Source organism: Narcine bancroftii, chromosome 13 (assembly GCF_036971445.1).
Source record: "Narcine bancroftii isolate sNarBan1 chromosome 13, sNarBan1.hap1, whole genome shotgun sequence".
NCBI lineage: Eukaryota > Metazoa > Chordata > Chondrichthyes > Torpediniformes > Narcinidae > Narcine > Narcine bancroftii.
In genome coordinates, this window is record NC_091481.1 from 29,040,021 (window position 1) to 29,052,948 (window position 12,928).

The 12,928-nt window shown below is 40.5% G+C and overlaps 1 protein-coding gene and 1 long non-coding RNA gene across 8 annotated transcripts in view; one reads left to right on the forward strand and one right to left on the reverse strand.

Annotated features, from left to right (window-relative positions):
- The first annotated feature begins 705 nt into the window (after positions 1-705).
- Positions 706-12,928, forward strand: part of LOC138748520 (uncharacterized) — a 28,442-nt gene continuing 16,219 nt past the window's right edge. For 2 of the 6 annotated variants that reach the window (XR_011348095.1, XR_011348094.1), the window contains exon 1: positions 10,462-10,639. This is a non-coding gene — a long non-coding RNA (uncharacterized lncRNA). The other 4 variants (XR_011348096.1, XR_011348098.1, XR_011348092.1 and 1 more) reach the window with 4 other exon arrangements.
- Positions 811-12,928, reverse strand: part of rerg (RAS-like, estrogen-regulated, growth inhibitor) — a 61,596-nt gene continuing 49,478 nt past the window's right edge. For both annotated transcript variants that reach the window (XM_069908866.1, XM_069908867.1), the window contains exons 4-6: positions 10,356-10,429; positions 2,403-2,876; positions 811-1,057 (exon numbers count right to left, since the gene is read on the reverse strand). In XM_069908866.1, the coding sequence (XP_069764967.1) occupies positions 2,469-2,876; positions 10,356-10,429 (482 nt within the window). In that variant the 3' untranslated portion in view covers positions 811-1,057; positions 2,403-2,468. The remainder of the gene's footprint in view (positions 1,058-2,402; positions 2,877-10,355; positions 10,430-12,928) is intronic.

The window sequence follows — 12,928 nt, forward strand, 5'->3', positions numbered from 1 at the left end:
GGCCATTTCTCTGCTGCGTTTGTCTTCTATGCACCTGGAGGAGGAAACCTATGAAGTCACAGGAGTATGCGTAAAGTTCACACAGACAGCACAGGAGGTCAAAATTGAACTAGAGTCTCTAGAGCTGCGAGACAGCGGCCCCACCAGCTGCGCCGGCCATGTGTACTTCAATAGAGCTCTCCGTTAAGATAAATGTAAAGAAAGGGGAAAAAAATAGGGTGGCAGGATTAGGTAATGGTAGGTATAACAGTGCCAGCGATCTGGGATAGAAGCCAGCACTATCTGTAGGGAGTTGTACATTCTCCCCATATCTGCGTGGTTTTCCTCTGGGTGTCCAGTTTCTTCCATCCCTTCAAAAACATATGGGGTTTGTAGGTTTATTGGTGTATTTGGGTGGCGTGGCATGTGGGCCAAGAAGGCCAGTTACCATGCTGTATCTCTAAATCTAAAATATAAACCATACCATTTTATACACTGAAATTATTCAACTTGAATTGAGCTAACGACCCTGGCTAATTCCAACAAAGAAACAAAATAATCTTTGCCTCGTGCAAGTAATTGGGCCACAAAAAACAAGGCTTTGATCAAGAGATCAGATTGTCAGTTCTTGAATATCATTATCTGCTGCACCATGAACTGAAATGGCCTTCCTCGTTACTGATCCGCTGAAATATCTCCAGGCTTCTCTGCAGCCTGAAAGCTATTGAATCGCTGTGGCAGTCATACCTCTCCCATCAGATCCGATCTCACTTGTCAAGTCAGAACATATCTGAACACAAGTATGTGTACACTTATTTAGCTAACCAAATATTTTGAAGAATAGTAAATATATTGAGATTTATTTTACATGAAAAAGCAAGTTACAACCATAACACGGCAGTAAATATTTGCAGAGGCAGTTTTTGTACTATTTAATTCGTGGAATGTTCTGGAAAGTCCATTGTATATGAAAACCAATCTTTCCTGCAGTCAGATAAACAAGTTCAGAAACAAAACATATTGGATATTTTTTGCCATTTGACAGAGGTTTCTGCTTGTGATGTATTAATGATGTAATCTGTGGGATTTAACAAGAATATTATTTTTCAATTTTATTCAATTCATTTGGACTTCCTTAACAAAATTATTTGAAACATTACTTTGAAAAGTAACAGATAAATTTTTTTCTGTGAGAAAACTTACACAGAACATTATAAACCTACATCATTTAGAAGTTGTTTGCTACTTTAAGAACTGATTAATTTACCTAATGTATCTCATTAAAAGCTTGACAAACCACACACCAACTAATGAAAAACACCAGGCTCATATTGATCTTGCAGTGTTGTGTAAACAAGCCAAGAGATAGCCAAGCTTGGATCTAATATTAAAAACCACAGATCACACATATTTACAATTTGAAAGTCTTTCCTCTGTTCATTCATTACATCAATGTACAATGAATAATTTTTCCACATCTTGCCCTGTTCCCACTGAGCCCTTGCTGGAAGGTGAGAATCCAAATCAGTGGGAGATGACGGTTCTTCAGTTTTCTGCAAAACTGGTCAATGTTTCTATCAGTAAGTGCAACAGTAGGTCAGCTTGACTATAAATGGATGGGAAGGGCAGGAGGGGCTATCAAGAGGGGGAGGATTTGTTTTATTCTATCTATATTGCACTGTTTGTTTACATTTACTTCTTTGTTTACATTTCTCTCTTTTATATGCATATCTTTTCTTGAGTACAACTACCGGATAAGTAGAAATTCTGCCTGGCCCACAGATAAAAAAGGGTTGTTTGTGATGTCATGTCTGTATCCTGACAATAAATCTGGAGTCGGATGGGTAGAGATAAATCACAAGCAAATCCAGTCCTGAAAATGAACAGATACTTCTCGCACGGGCTGCCGATGAGCAATTGGGAGTAGGGGCCAAAGGAACATTCTCAGCACCCTAACTCAGGGGTTGCCGCCAGTTACTGTAAGCCTGCTGAGTTTAGTGTCCGCAGCACAGACTGGGTACTGAATTCCAGGCCAACCTGATCCGTAGACTTGTCATAACCAGCCAGAGACTGCAGCAGAAGGCGAGATCTTTTTCTCTTACCTGCGGACCAATACCCTGCGCATAGCACACCTTTTAACTCAAATGGAATTGGAAACCTTGGTTGAACTAAAGAAAAAATAAGTACACCCATCATAAGATTTAAAAAGCGTTATTCCACCCCCCCCCCCCCCCCATATTTTACCAATCTTAATTATCAATAAACCTGTACACAGCAAGGGTTATCAACCTGATACACACTCTTAAATATGGTATATAATATTACAGAACACCAGATTTTTTTCTGACGGATGGATGCTGGGCTTTGTCTGTTTGACAGATTTTAAGCGATGTGGAAAGCTACCACCCCTAACTGCTTATTACCTATTTACGTGATATGATTCTAAGTATTCTTCAGTTTCAGAAAAGTTTTCTCTCCAGCATGGAGATTTAACTACTAATCTTAGTCAGCATTTTGTTGATGGCCTGCTTGACGTGGGTTGTAGAGCTTCTCCGCCTTGTCTTGCCCTGAATCATTTTGCGGCGTCTCACCTCCCTGCACAGTTCATAGAAGGCTTCATTAATGTTGCCTTCTCCAGTGCAAGCTGAGCATTCATAAAAAGCACAGGCCATTTCCGTAGCCATCTTCTCCCCTTCTTCTGTGGTGACCTGTCTGGAGTGGTCGAGGTCAGCTTTGTTACCCACGAGAATCAGGGTCACGTTCTTTGGCTTTTTGATTTCATCCAGGAAGTTTTTTAATGAAATCACTTCCTCAAAACTGATTCTATCCGTGATGTCGTAAACCAAGACAAAGCCCTCTGCCCAACGCATGTGACTTTCTCTCTGAATGGCATCTTCCTGAAAAGTAATGCCAGAGTTAGATGCTATTCACACTGAACAAACACTGAGATTACTACTGGTCTTCGAATACAGAAATTAAACCATCATCTCATAACTACATATACTCTACATGAAACACCACTTGATTTAAGAATTAATGACCAATCTGTGCCAGGAGCCAAACACCATGAATGTTTATTTATTTATCCTTTTAGAGTTATCTCTTTTTCAGTCTTGGCATATTGTCGGCATTTACTTTATACCAGTGGTTCTCGACCGTTTTCTTTCCACTCACATGCCACTTTAAGTAAGCCCTATGCCATAGGTGCTCTGTGATTAGTAAGAAATTGTTTAAGGTGGTATTTGGTTGAAATAAAAAGTTTGAAAACCACTGTTTTAACCGTACCCAATTGACTTGCTATGTGCGAAGGAAATGGGCCAATAACAATTTTTCTCAAGCAAAATATTTCATTAACAATTCAGGTCTACAGCAGTGATTCTCAACCTTCCCTTCCCACTCACATTCCACCTTAAGCAATCCCTTATTAATCACAGAGAACTTATGGCAGAGGGATTACTTAAAGTGGGATGCGAGTTGGAAGAAAAATGTGGAGAACCACTGCTTTATACTATTGTTGGTTACCTGCCTTTTACATTATACTTATGAATATGACAATAGTCCTCAGTATAATGTACAAATGCATTGACATTTAGCTCACTGGGGCCTCAGAATCCATGCTCCCGTGTATCTGACCAGTGTCACATTCCTGCACTCCCTTGAAATTCAACGGAACCCCATTTCCGACACTCTGGAGACTCATCAGGGCCAGTTTCCTGTGCATTCTTTAACCACATTCACTGGAAAATTCATTACGATATTTTATATCATTTTATAAAGGTGAATTGAAAATGAATTGGGGGCATTACTAGGAATGATAGCCATCATTCCAGAAAATCTGCATTTCCAAGGATTAATGAAATTTTACTGTAACACAGCCTTGAAGTTCCGTCCCATAAAGGAAGTTTATCCAGTCAGTCAAACCTGATGGGGAATTTTCAGATTTCTTATGGAATTTATCAGAAAATCATTTCAATGCAGCCTTCATAACCAACTTGCATAAAATATTTTGAGCTGAGTTGATCCACATTGACTTAAACAGGAATTCTTTTGAAAGACCTTAACCACATAATATCAATGAAAGTAGCATAAGCTGACCAAATATATGAGGCCAATGGCATTAAACTATTGTCATTTCCTCAGCATTCACTGAAATTTAGTGGCCCAAGGCTTTGTTACATCATGGAGGATGATATTGATTGCAATTCCTCTTTTACTGCTATCAAAGCAGATCTTAATTTTTTTTAAATTTAAATTTTAAATTTAAACATACACCACAGTATGGGCGTCACGGACTCGTGGGGTGAAATGGCCTGTTACCATGCTGTGTACGTCTATGTATGTATGACGGTCAGTAGAGTACTGGTGACAACTAGGGAATGGCTATTCATCGCCTTGAAAATATTAAATCATAATTCAATTCACCTTGGTTCCACATGCCTTGCTAGACTCACCTGATAAAAATCAGCCAACGTTGGGCTTAGAAATTTCAACATAATCCAAGGTATTTTAAGACTGCTGCTTCCATCTTTCAACTAAATTTCACTTTTTGATTTCATTTCTAAATGATGCAGTTCTAATTTTAAGATGATGCTTCCTCGATTTGGACGTGAGATATATACAGTTCAGAACTTAGGCAGGTGGAGAGTGGTGCTTCATACAACAAAAAGTGAAAATACATTATGCGGATACAACCAAAACAAAAAGAAAACCCAAATAACTGACTTATAGGGAAAGGTTAAACGGGTTAGGAATTTTATTCAAGCATCTCGGAAGAATCTGGGGAGTTTTGATAGAGGTATACAAAATTATGATGGCTATAGATAGAATAAATGCAAGTATGCTTTTTCCACTGAGGTAGGTGGACATGGGCTAAGGGTGAAAAGGAGAAGTTTAGGGGGGAACAATAGGGAGAATGTCTTCACCTAGAGAGTGGTGGGAGTATGGAACAAGCAGTCAGCTGAAATGGTGAATGAGGGTTAAATTTTAACATTTACAAAAACAAAATCGGACAGGTACATGGATAAGAAAGGTATGGAGGGATATGGTCTGGGTGCAGGTCAGTGGGACTAAGCAGAATGATAGTTTGGCACAAACTAAAAGGATTGAAGGTCCTGTTTCTCTGTTGCATGGTTCTATTCACCTAAGATTGTTCATTGATGAGATGCAGTCTTCTCAGGCAAGCCTAATATTCATTGCCCATCCCTACCCACCATTAACACTGTATATATTTGAAAAGGAAAATGTATGTATCTTGGTCAATGTGGTTTATGGTGTGAAAAATAAAAAATTTAAAAAAAAGAAACTGGGTGAGATATCTGTGGTCATTCTGGGAAGGGACAGACTCAGATTTAGACCTAGCAATAATTAAGTTGCTGATTTCTTGACTTGGCTTGCTAAACAAACTATAGGGTATAACTGATTTGAAGAGGAACAGAATTCAAAACCAAAATGGACACTCTTATTGATTCCATGGACTCATTGCCTGGAATTACTACTGTTGAGCAAGAAGTTTCTTCAGTGTTTGGCCAATGTGCACCTCTACTTCCTGCGAAGGCTGAGAAAAGTTTATCTCCCACCCTCCATCCTCACTACATTCTACACAGGATGCATTGAGAGCATTCTGAGGAATTGCAACACCACCTAGTTTGGAAGCTGGACCACCTCAGACCATGAGACCCTGCAGAGGGATAGTGAAGTCAGCGGAAAAGATCATTGCGGGCCCTCTTCCCACCATGATAGACATCTACTGCACACGATGCAGGCGAAAGGCAATAAACAGTGTGAAGGACTTCAAGCACCCGTCATGTAAACTGTTCAACTGTTCTCCCTTCTGCCATCTGGTAGGAGGTACTGTAGCACTCGGGCCCTTACATCCAGATTGGGCAACAGTTTTTTTCCCCCAAGCCATCAGGCTCCTGAATTCCCAAACAAATGTGGATAGTATATCTTGGACTTTTATTGTGTAAGTCTTAATATTTTAACTTATATTTATGTAAATCTGCTCTGTGGTCCTGGAGAAATGCTATCTCTTCTTTAGCATGCAATGTATGGTATGAACAACAAATAAAGATGTCTTGACCTGTCAACGATGCTTTTTATTATCTTATTGTTGCTGGTTTGACTTCACTGTGTACTTTTTAGTTACATTGGTTATAACAGTGGCTAACCGTTAAGCATTGTAAGGCTACAAAGTACACATTAAAAAAAACATGAAGGGTGTTAAAGACAGGCCTTTCATGCTTTGTCTTCCAGTGAGGTACCATATCCCGCTGAGAGCACAGAATAGGAATCAAAAAGAGAAAGATAAATCCAAATGATCAGTTATAATTGCTCCTCTCTCCTCAAACTAAAAGAAAACCGCAAAGCTGATCTCTGGAAACCAAATAAAAGTGGCCCGGGGAGCTTTAAGTGCCTTCTCAAAACTTAGGAGAAGCGATTATGTAGGTCACATTGAGCTTGGCCCAGTAACATACGAGGCAAGACACAAGAGGCAGTAAAAGCTGGATGCATTCCTGTGGTGTCTGAAGCATTCCTGAATGATGAAGAATGTTTCTTGCTCAATCTAGCTCATTGTTTGTGATTTTTTTTTTAAACAATCAACCATTAAAATGATATTTATGATGCAATAATACAGAATTTGAATCCTCTCCAAGCCGGGTCTCCGAATGTATAGGTAAGGATTTCAGCCAACATTTAAAAATAACAAGGTTGTGAGCCTTCTGTTTTAGTCAGAGGCCACAAATGTAGTAGGCAATTTTAAGGACAGCTGAGACAATCTTGATTTTAAGTCTGCAAAGGGAATACAAGAACCAGCGGCTTCATGTAATGCCTTTACAGAACATGATCTTCACAGCAGTCATTCGGTTGGAAAGCAACTGAGAAAATGGACTTTTTAAACCAGCGTGGAGTTGAACATTGAGAATCGCTTATGTCAGTGGGTGGAGAAGGGCAATGGGATTGTTCCCCAGGAGCTCGATGGACCAAATGACATTATTAAAACGATAAAATAATAGCAAGCTGTGTGCTCACTGCCCTGCAAGATGGTACTAGGCAAGCAGGGTATACTTTCAACACAAGCCACATCATTTAAGTTTGATGGTAAATTAATACATGGACTCCATTAACCTAGTGGGAGCCTGTATCCGGAAAAGCATCTGATGGGTCATTTGAAAAAGGATGTGTGCGTCCAAACCAGTGTAAAAAAAAAATGTCCTTGTTCTTGCATTGAAATTCCATCGCCACAAACAATCTAGATTACAGTCTTGATATGATTAAATTCATAATCAATTCAGTGTAACCAAACTCCAAATTTCCTGGAAGACAAACACATGATGAAAGTGAGCTCTTTAAAATGGTTACTTCAATAACCCATCTGATCAGAGGAGCTGCAAGATTTAGAGAAGCATCAAAAAGGGAGGGAAAGAAGAGCAAAATTACTCAGCAAAGCATGGCACGGACACGAATGAAAACTTCTCACAGATGATATGAACACAACAAAGGTGTGCAATGCAGCAGGTCTATGCCTTTATCTGTTTACATCCAATAACGTGCATGAGAAAAGCAAAGAGTTATTGGAGACAGAATATCTAAGTATCGGTGTAATCACTACATTTTTCAACCTTCCAGTTTTTGAAGGTGTTTTCCAATGAGTCCACCACCAGGAAAATGACACCACAACCGACAGATTCTTAAATGTCAAAGCCAATTGTTCTCTGCTTCATTGTGGGAGATACTATCAGGGAGCATTAAAATGGCCTTGAAGTTACTGAATACGCAAACGCTCCTTTCCATGTCGCATGTATCAGTGTTGGCAGTAAATAAATAATGTGCACTCGATAAGGACTGATAAAGATCTCATTCTTTGGAGGCAGGATATGATTGAATCCTGATGATCACATGATGGTAGGAAAAAAGGATTAGATTGTTATACAAGAAGCTGTGTACAGGATGTAAACATGTAATTGTTGCTAGTGACCAAAATAGCATTTGTAAGTGATGCCCTGAAGCTCAGTGTCTTATCAAAAATTAAAAATCAAGAAATTGTACGTTAAAATCTTCATCAGAGACCAACAATTTCCACCTCCATAAGAATAAATATCTGCTGCTGTACATCAGTCTGTGCAGTCCAGAAACTCTCAGCCATGCTTTGTTCTTTAACCTTTTGGCCAAGACTATTTCAGGGTTCTTCTGACTCCCTTCTCATCTTCATGCTTCACTGTCTTGAATTCATTCAAACTCTGCTGCCTTTAGCTTAACCTGCAATCTCATTCAACTTGTACTCATGACAACTATGTCCCCGCTCCACCAATTTCCAACCTTGAGTTTAAGATCCACTTCAGTCATGCTAACCTTACCTCTAGTGGAGTGAAGCAGGAAAAGTCTGCAGATGGTGTGATTGTAGTGAAAACACAGAAACGTTGGGAGGAGCACAGCGTCCATAGGGAGGTGAAGATATACAGTATATTTATAAGGTCAAGGTACTTGAAGAAGAGCTCGGGTCCAAAATGTCGGTCATACATCTTTACCTCCTATGGAAGCTGAACGACCTGCTGAGTTCCTCCAGCATTTCTGGTACCTTACCTCTAGCATTCTGGAGTTCCACAAATATAGCCACTTCAATTCTGTCCTTTTCACAGACCTTCCTACTCCTCCTTTCCAGCAATAACAATCTTCAGCCTGAGTGGTTGTGGGTTATGGAATCCCCTCCCTCAATCTCCATTTCCTTCTTTAAGACCCTTCACACCAAGTTTTCATTACCGCTCCAAATGCCAGTGTCAACTTTTAAGAATATAGTGGTTCTTGAGCTGGCGGGGAACATTTTTTCCCCCTCATTAAAGATGATTTTTTTTAAAGCAGGTTAGTATAATGGTAGAATTTGAATCAAAAATATAGTATTACACACAATTTATGTATGAAAATTTCCGTTCACAAATATTTGCCCAATATTTAGAGGCCATAAGGACCAAAAAAAATCCTTTAGAGAAGTTCTGTTTTAGGGAATAAATCTGATTTAAATGGGATGCAGCCTCTAATTTGGGTGCAACAAATATCCAATCCTATCTCTATAAACCTGTCCACATGAGTACATAAAAAAACACAGAAAAGCTGGACCAACTTGGCCAGTCTCGTAGCATTCACAGGAGTTAAGGAAATATTACTGACATTTCAGACTTGAGCCCTTCTTCAAGGAACAAGTTAAAAAAAAACACAACACTCTTCACATGTGTATGTGGACATGTGTCTGTTTGAACACAACAGCAGCTCCGTATATTTTGGCATATAAGATAAGACAGCCTTCAGATAAGAGGAGTCCCCAATTTCAGCCTGAACGTCATGGTTTTATTATATATCGGGTGTATAAAATAAAATACGTGTGTTGACTGAGCTGTTGACCATGCCAGAAGACGGGTGTTATCATGGAGCCTCCAGCAAAATGAAGAACGCGTGAAGCAAGTTTTAAGTTCAAAGTCACTGAAGTGGCCAAGGAATCTACCATCTGTGTCTCTACAAGGACATTTGACATCACTGAGAAGATGGTAAGAGAGTGAAGAAAGAATGAAGATATTTTAAGAAAAATGCCAAAGAAACAATGCTCGTTGGCCAGAGTCGGAAAACTCCAAATAGGTACTCGAACAGAGGCAAGGTCGCTACATCATCGCAAGAAATAAAATTAGAGCCTAGGCACTGAAGTGGGCAAGGTCAAACCCAGAACACAGCAGAGATTTTAAATGTACAGTAGGCTGGTGCAGCCATTTCTTGAACAGGAAAAAAATCTGGTAATACGACAAAAAAAATTGCTCAAAAGATCTTGATCCTAAAGTCATAAACAGTGAGAGTATGGATGTGCTTTGCTGAGTTCTTTACCTCAGATGATGAGAGTGATACCAAATTTGAAGGACTTTAGATGTGTCTTTGTTCTTTTTACCCCTCAATAAAAACTCTTTCTAATATACCGGTAGCTTAAATATTCGTTGTAGGGTGTGGGGTCTGAGTGGATTATGGAAACAATCAAGGGCTATTTTGAGTAGAATTTTAAGGTTACGTTTTTGAATCTGCCCTTTAAGTCCAACCCTTGTTTTTTGGCATGTTTTTTTTTAGGTGCTTCAAGGGTCATCTTATACGCCGAAATATTAACAAATTGCCATGTGATGAGTTCACTTTATCAAGGGATTAAGAATATATGCTAATCTTAAAAATATATACTAATTATATTTCTTTTGTAATTACCACATCACAAATAGTTTCATAGTTCCCATACCTTTTTCTGGTACATTTTCAAGCATGCATGCAGGGAGGATAAAGTACAAGAAAACATCATCAATAAGGTAAATAATTTTACAAGTTTATCAATGATCTTGGGCTTTGCATTAACTCACCTGTCCTGCAGTGTCTAAGATTTCCATGGAAACTGCTTCATCATCAATGGTTGCTTGGTGGCGATAGGTTGACTCTGGCAATTTGTATACAAAAAGGTATCTTTGATTAGTGCTGGCAATCAGCAGATGTCAATTTTAAGTTTAACAATAATGTATATAGATTGACCTCAGATCCAGACTGTTGGTATTTCTCAGAAACAAACTTTTAATCAGACCTGTCTTTAATGAGATTGGTGATTGCCTGAACCCTCCAAACAGCAAGCTTTCAAAACCCCTCAGCTCAGGTTAGCTTAGACCAGGAGAAGGGTTTCGACATGACGGGCGTGCTTTGCAAAAAGGGCTTTGAGAAGGGAATCTGGGATTGTATCAAATACTCTGCATGTACATCTGAGGGGCAGTTCAAATTAAAGAGTGGGAAACAGATAGCTCCCCCATCCAAGGAATCAGGCAGGGTTGCCCGCTCCCTCCAGTCTCACTTGCGTGCTGCACAGGGATGTTTACTGAATCCATCAGGAATGATGAGAGCGCAAGAGGAGTGACATTGCCAGGCAGAGAAGGCACTTGGGTCAAAGGCATCCTGTACCTGGGCAAGGTTGCTTGCTGTCTTCTGTTTGGACACGTGATCGGTCCGCAGCCTGTATCAGGTGCCAGGGTAAATCGGGGGGAAGATACTTCTTGGTAACTGGTCTGACAGTTAGATCTAACTACCTGATGGTTTGGAGGGGCCGAGGTGTGCAATAAAAAGAGGTTGCAGCGGATCGCAAATGTCCAGCAGAAATGGGGTCCAAAGGCAAAGCGTTCCCTCTCAATGACGGGGAAGAACCTGGTCGTCAGGTGCAAGGTGCTCTCAGTACGGCTGGACGTGGCACATCCTCCCCAACACCTCCACCCTGGCAGTCACCAGAACAGTCTTTCCATGATGGAAAGGGTCGTCCATGCACAAGTGACCTGACAATGGGGGGGCAATGGCATACCCAACTTGGCCCTCATCCAGATGACCACCTCAGTGTGTGGCTGGATCAGGCTGTACACAGAATCAAAATACAGGGGCCCCAAGTGCTGCAATGTGTTTAAGTTCTATCTGCCCCAGGTGCTGAGAGGATGAGCCTGGCCCCGTTGCCACACAATATCCCAACCAGCTAGACTTTGCCACGCCACCTATCAACAAACTCCTTTGGCCATAAGGCTATCAGGCAGTTGTCAGCATGGGACGTCCGACAGAACTTGATGGATACTGTGGGAAAGTTCCCAGAGTAAACCAAGTCATCTGGAGGAACATCTCATTGCCAGTGCTCACGGACAAGCACCAGGATTTGGCCTGGCTAGCAGTGAGAGGAGCCCTCCTTGTTAGATCCTTCCTTCACAATAGGACTATAACCCACAACACACATTGTCACCGAGATGACTGATGGAGTGGAGACAGTCGCCCACCTTTTGTCAGAATGCAGATTTGCTAAGTGTGTGGAGACTGATGCAAGGGTCTTCATCAAGCCCAAAACGTCAATTATGGTAACTTGATGAAGGGCTCAAGCCAGAAATGTCAGTGATATATCTTCATCTTTCCTCCATAAAGGACACTGCTTAACCTGCTGAGTTACTCCAGCATTGTGTTTTTACTTCAACCATTATGGCTGCAGACTTCCCTATTTTACTCCCTCGTCATGGTTCATCACCAGCTGTTTCCGGGGAAGCACACATATGTAAAAAAAAATGGTCTAAAAATTATCAAATTTTTAAAGAATTCATTTTAAAATCTCTTATAGACTGTCACGAAGATATAAAAGTTAGAAATATTAGGTATTTCAATGCTTTTAAAAGATTTTTTTTAAAAAGAATGTTTTGAGGAAGTTTTTCTCAGCGTCTCAGTGTATCAGTTGTCATGTGATTGTTAAGGGCCTTGTTATTTTTTAGTTTAGACATACAGCACAGTAACAGGCCATTTTGGCCCACAAGCCCATGCCGCCCAATTTACACCCAATTAACTCCCACCTAGAACATTTTGAACAGTGGGAGGAAAACCCACGTAGATACAGGGAGAATGCACAAACTCCTCACAGACAGCGTAAGATTTGAACCCCGGCCCCAATTGCTGGTACTGTAAAGGCATTGCGCTTTGACCCAAGTTCTGCTGACTAAGTCTTACCGTGAAGAAAAGCTTGCCTTTCACAGGGCATAAAGGGCCTTGGGAATACTGGAGGAACTCAGCCGGTCTCGCAGCATTCATAGGAGGTAAAGATATCTGACTGACATTCGGGCCTGAGCCCTTCTTCAAGGTATAAGCGAAAAGTAGGAAGACTGTGTTGGGTGTGGGGAGAAAGCATGCTGGGAAACCTGAAGGAGAGCTGGTAAGTATCTAAAGAATATCTACCTCTGTCAGATTCTTAACCCCAGGTGAGGAACTACTCAGGAAGTCCCTTTAAGTTATGGAGCACAATGAAAGTCTGATTAGCTGGGCAATCGCCCAGTAACAGACACATTTTGGATCCATGAAATCTAATCTCTCTAAGAAATGCTCTAAACAAGTATTGCACAGGGAATAACTTCATTAACTTTCTTCTGACGAGGCAACGGGA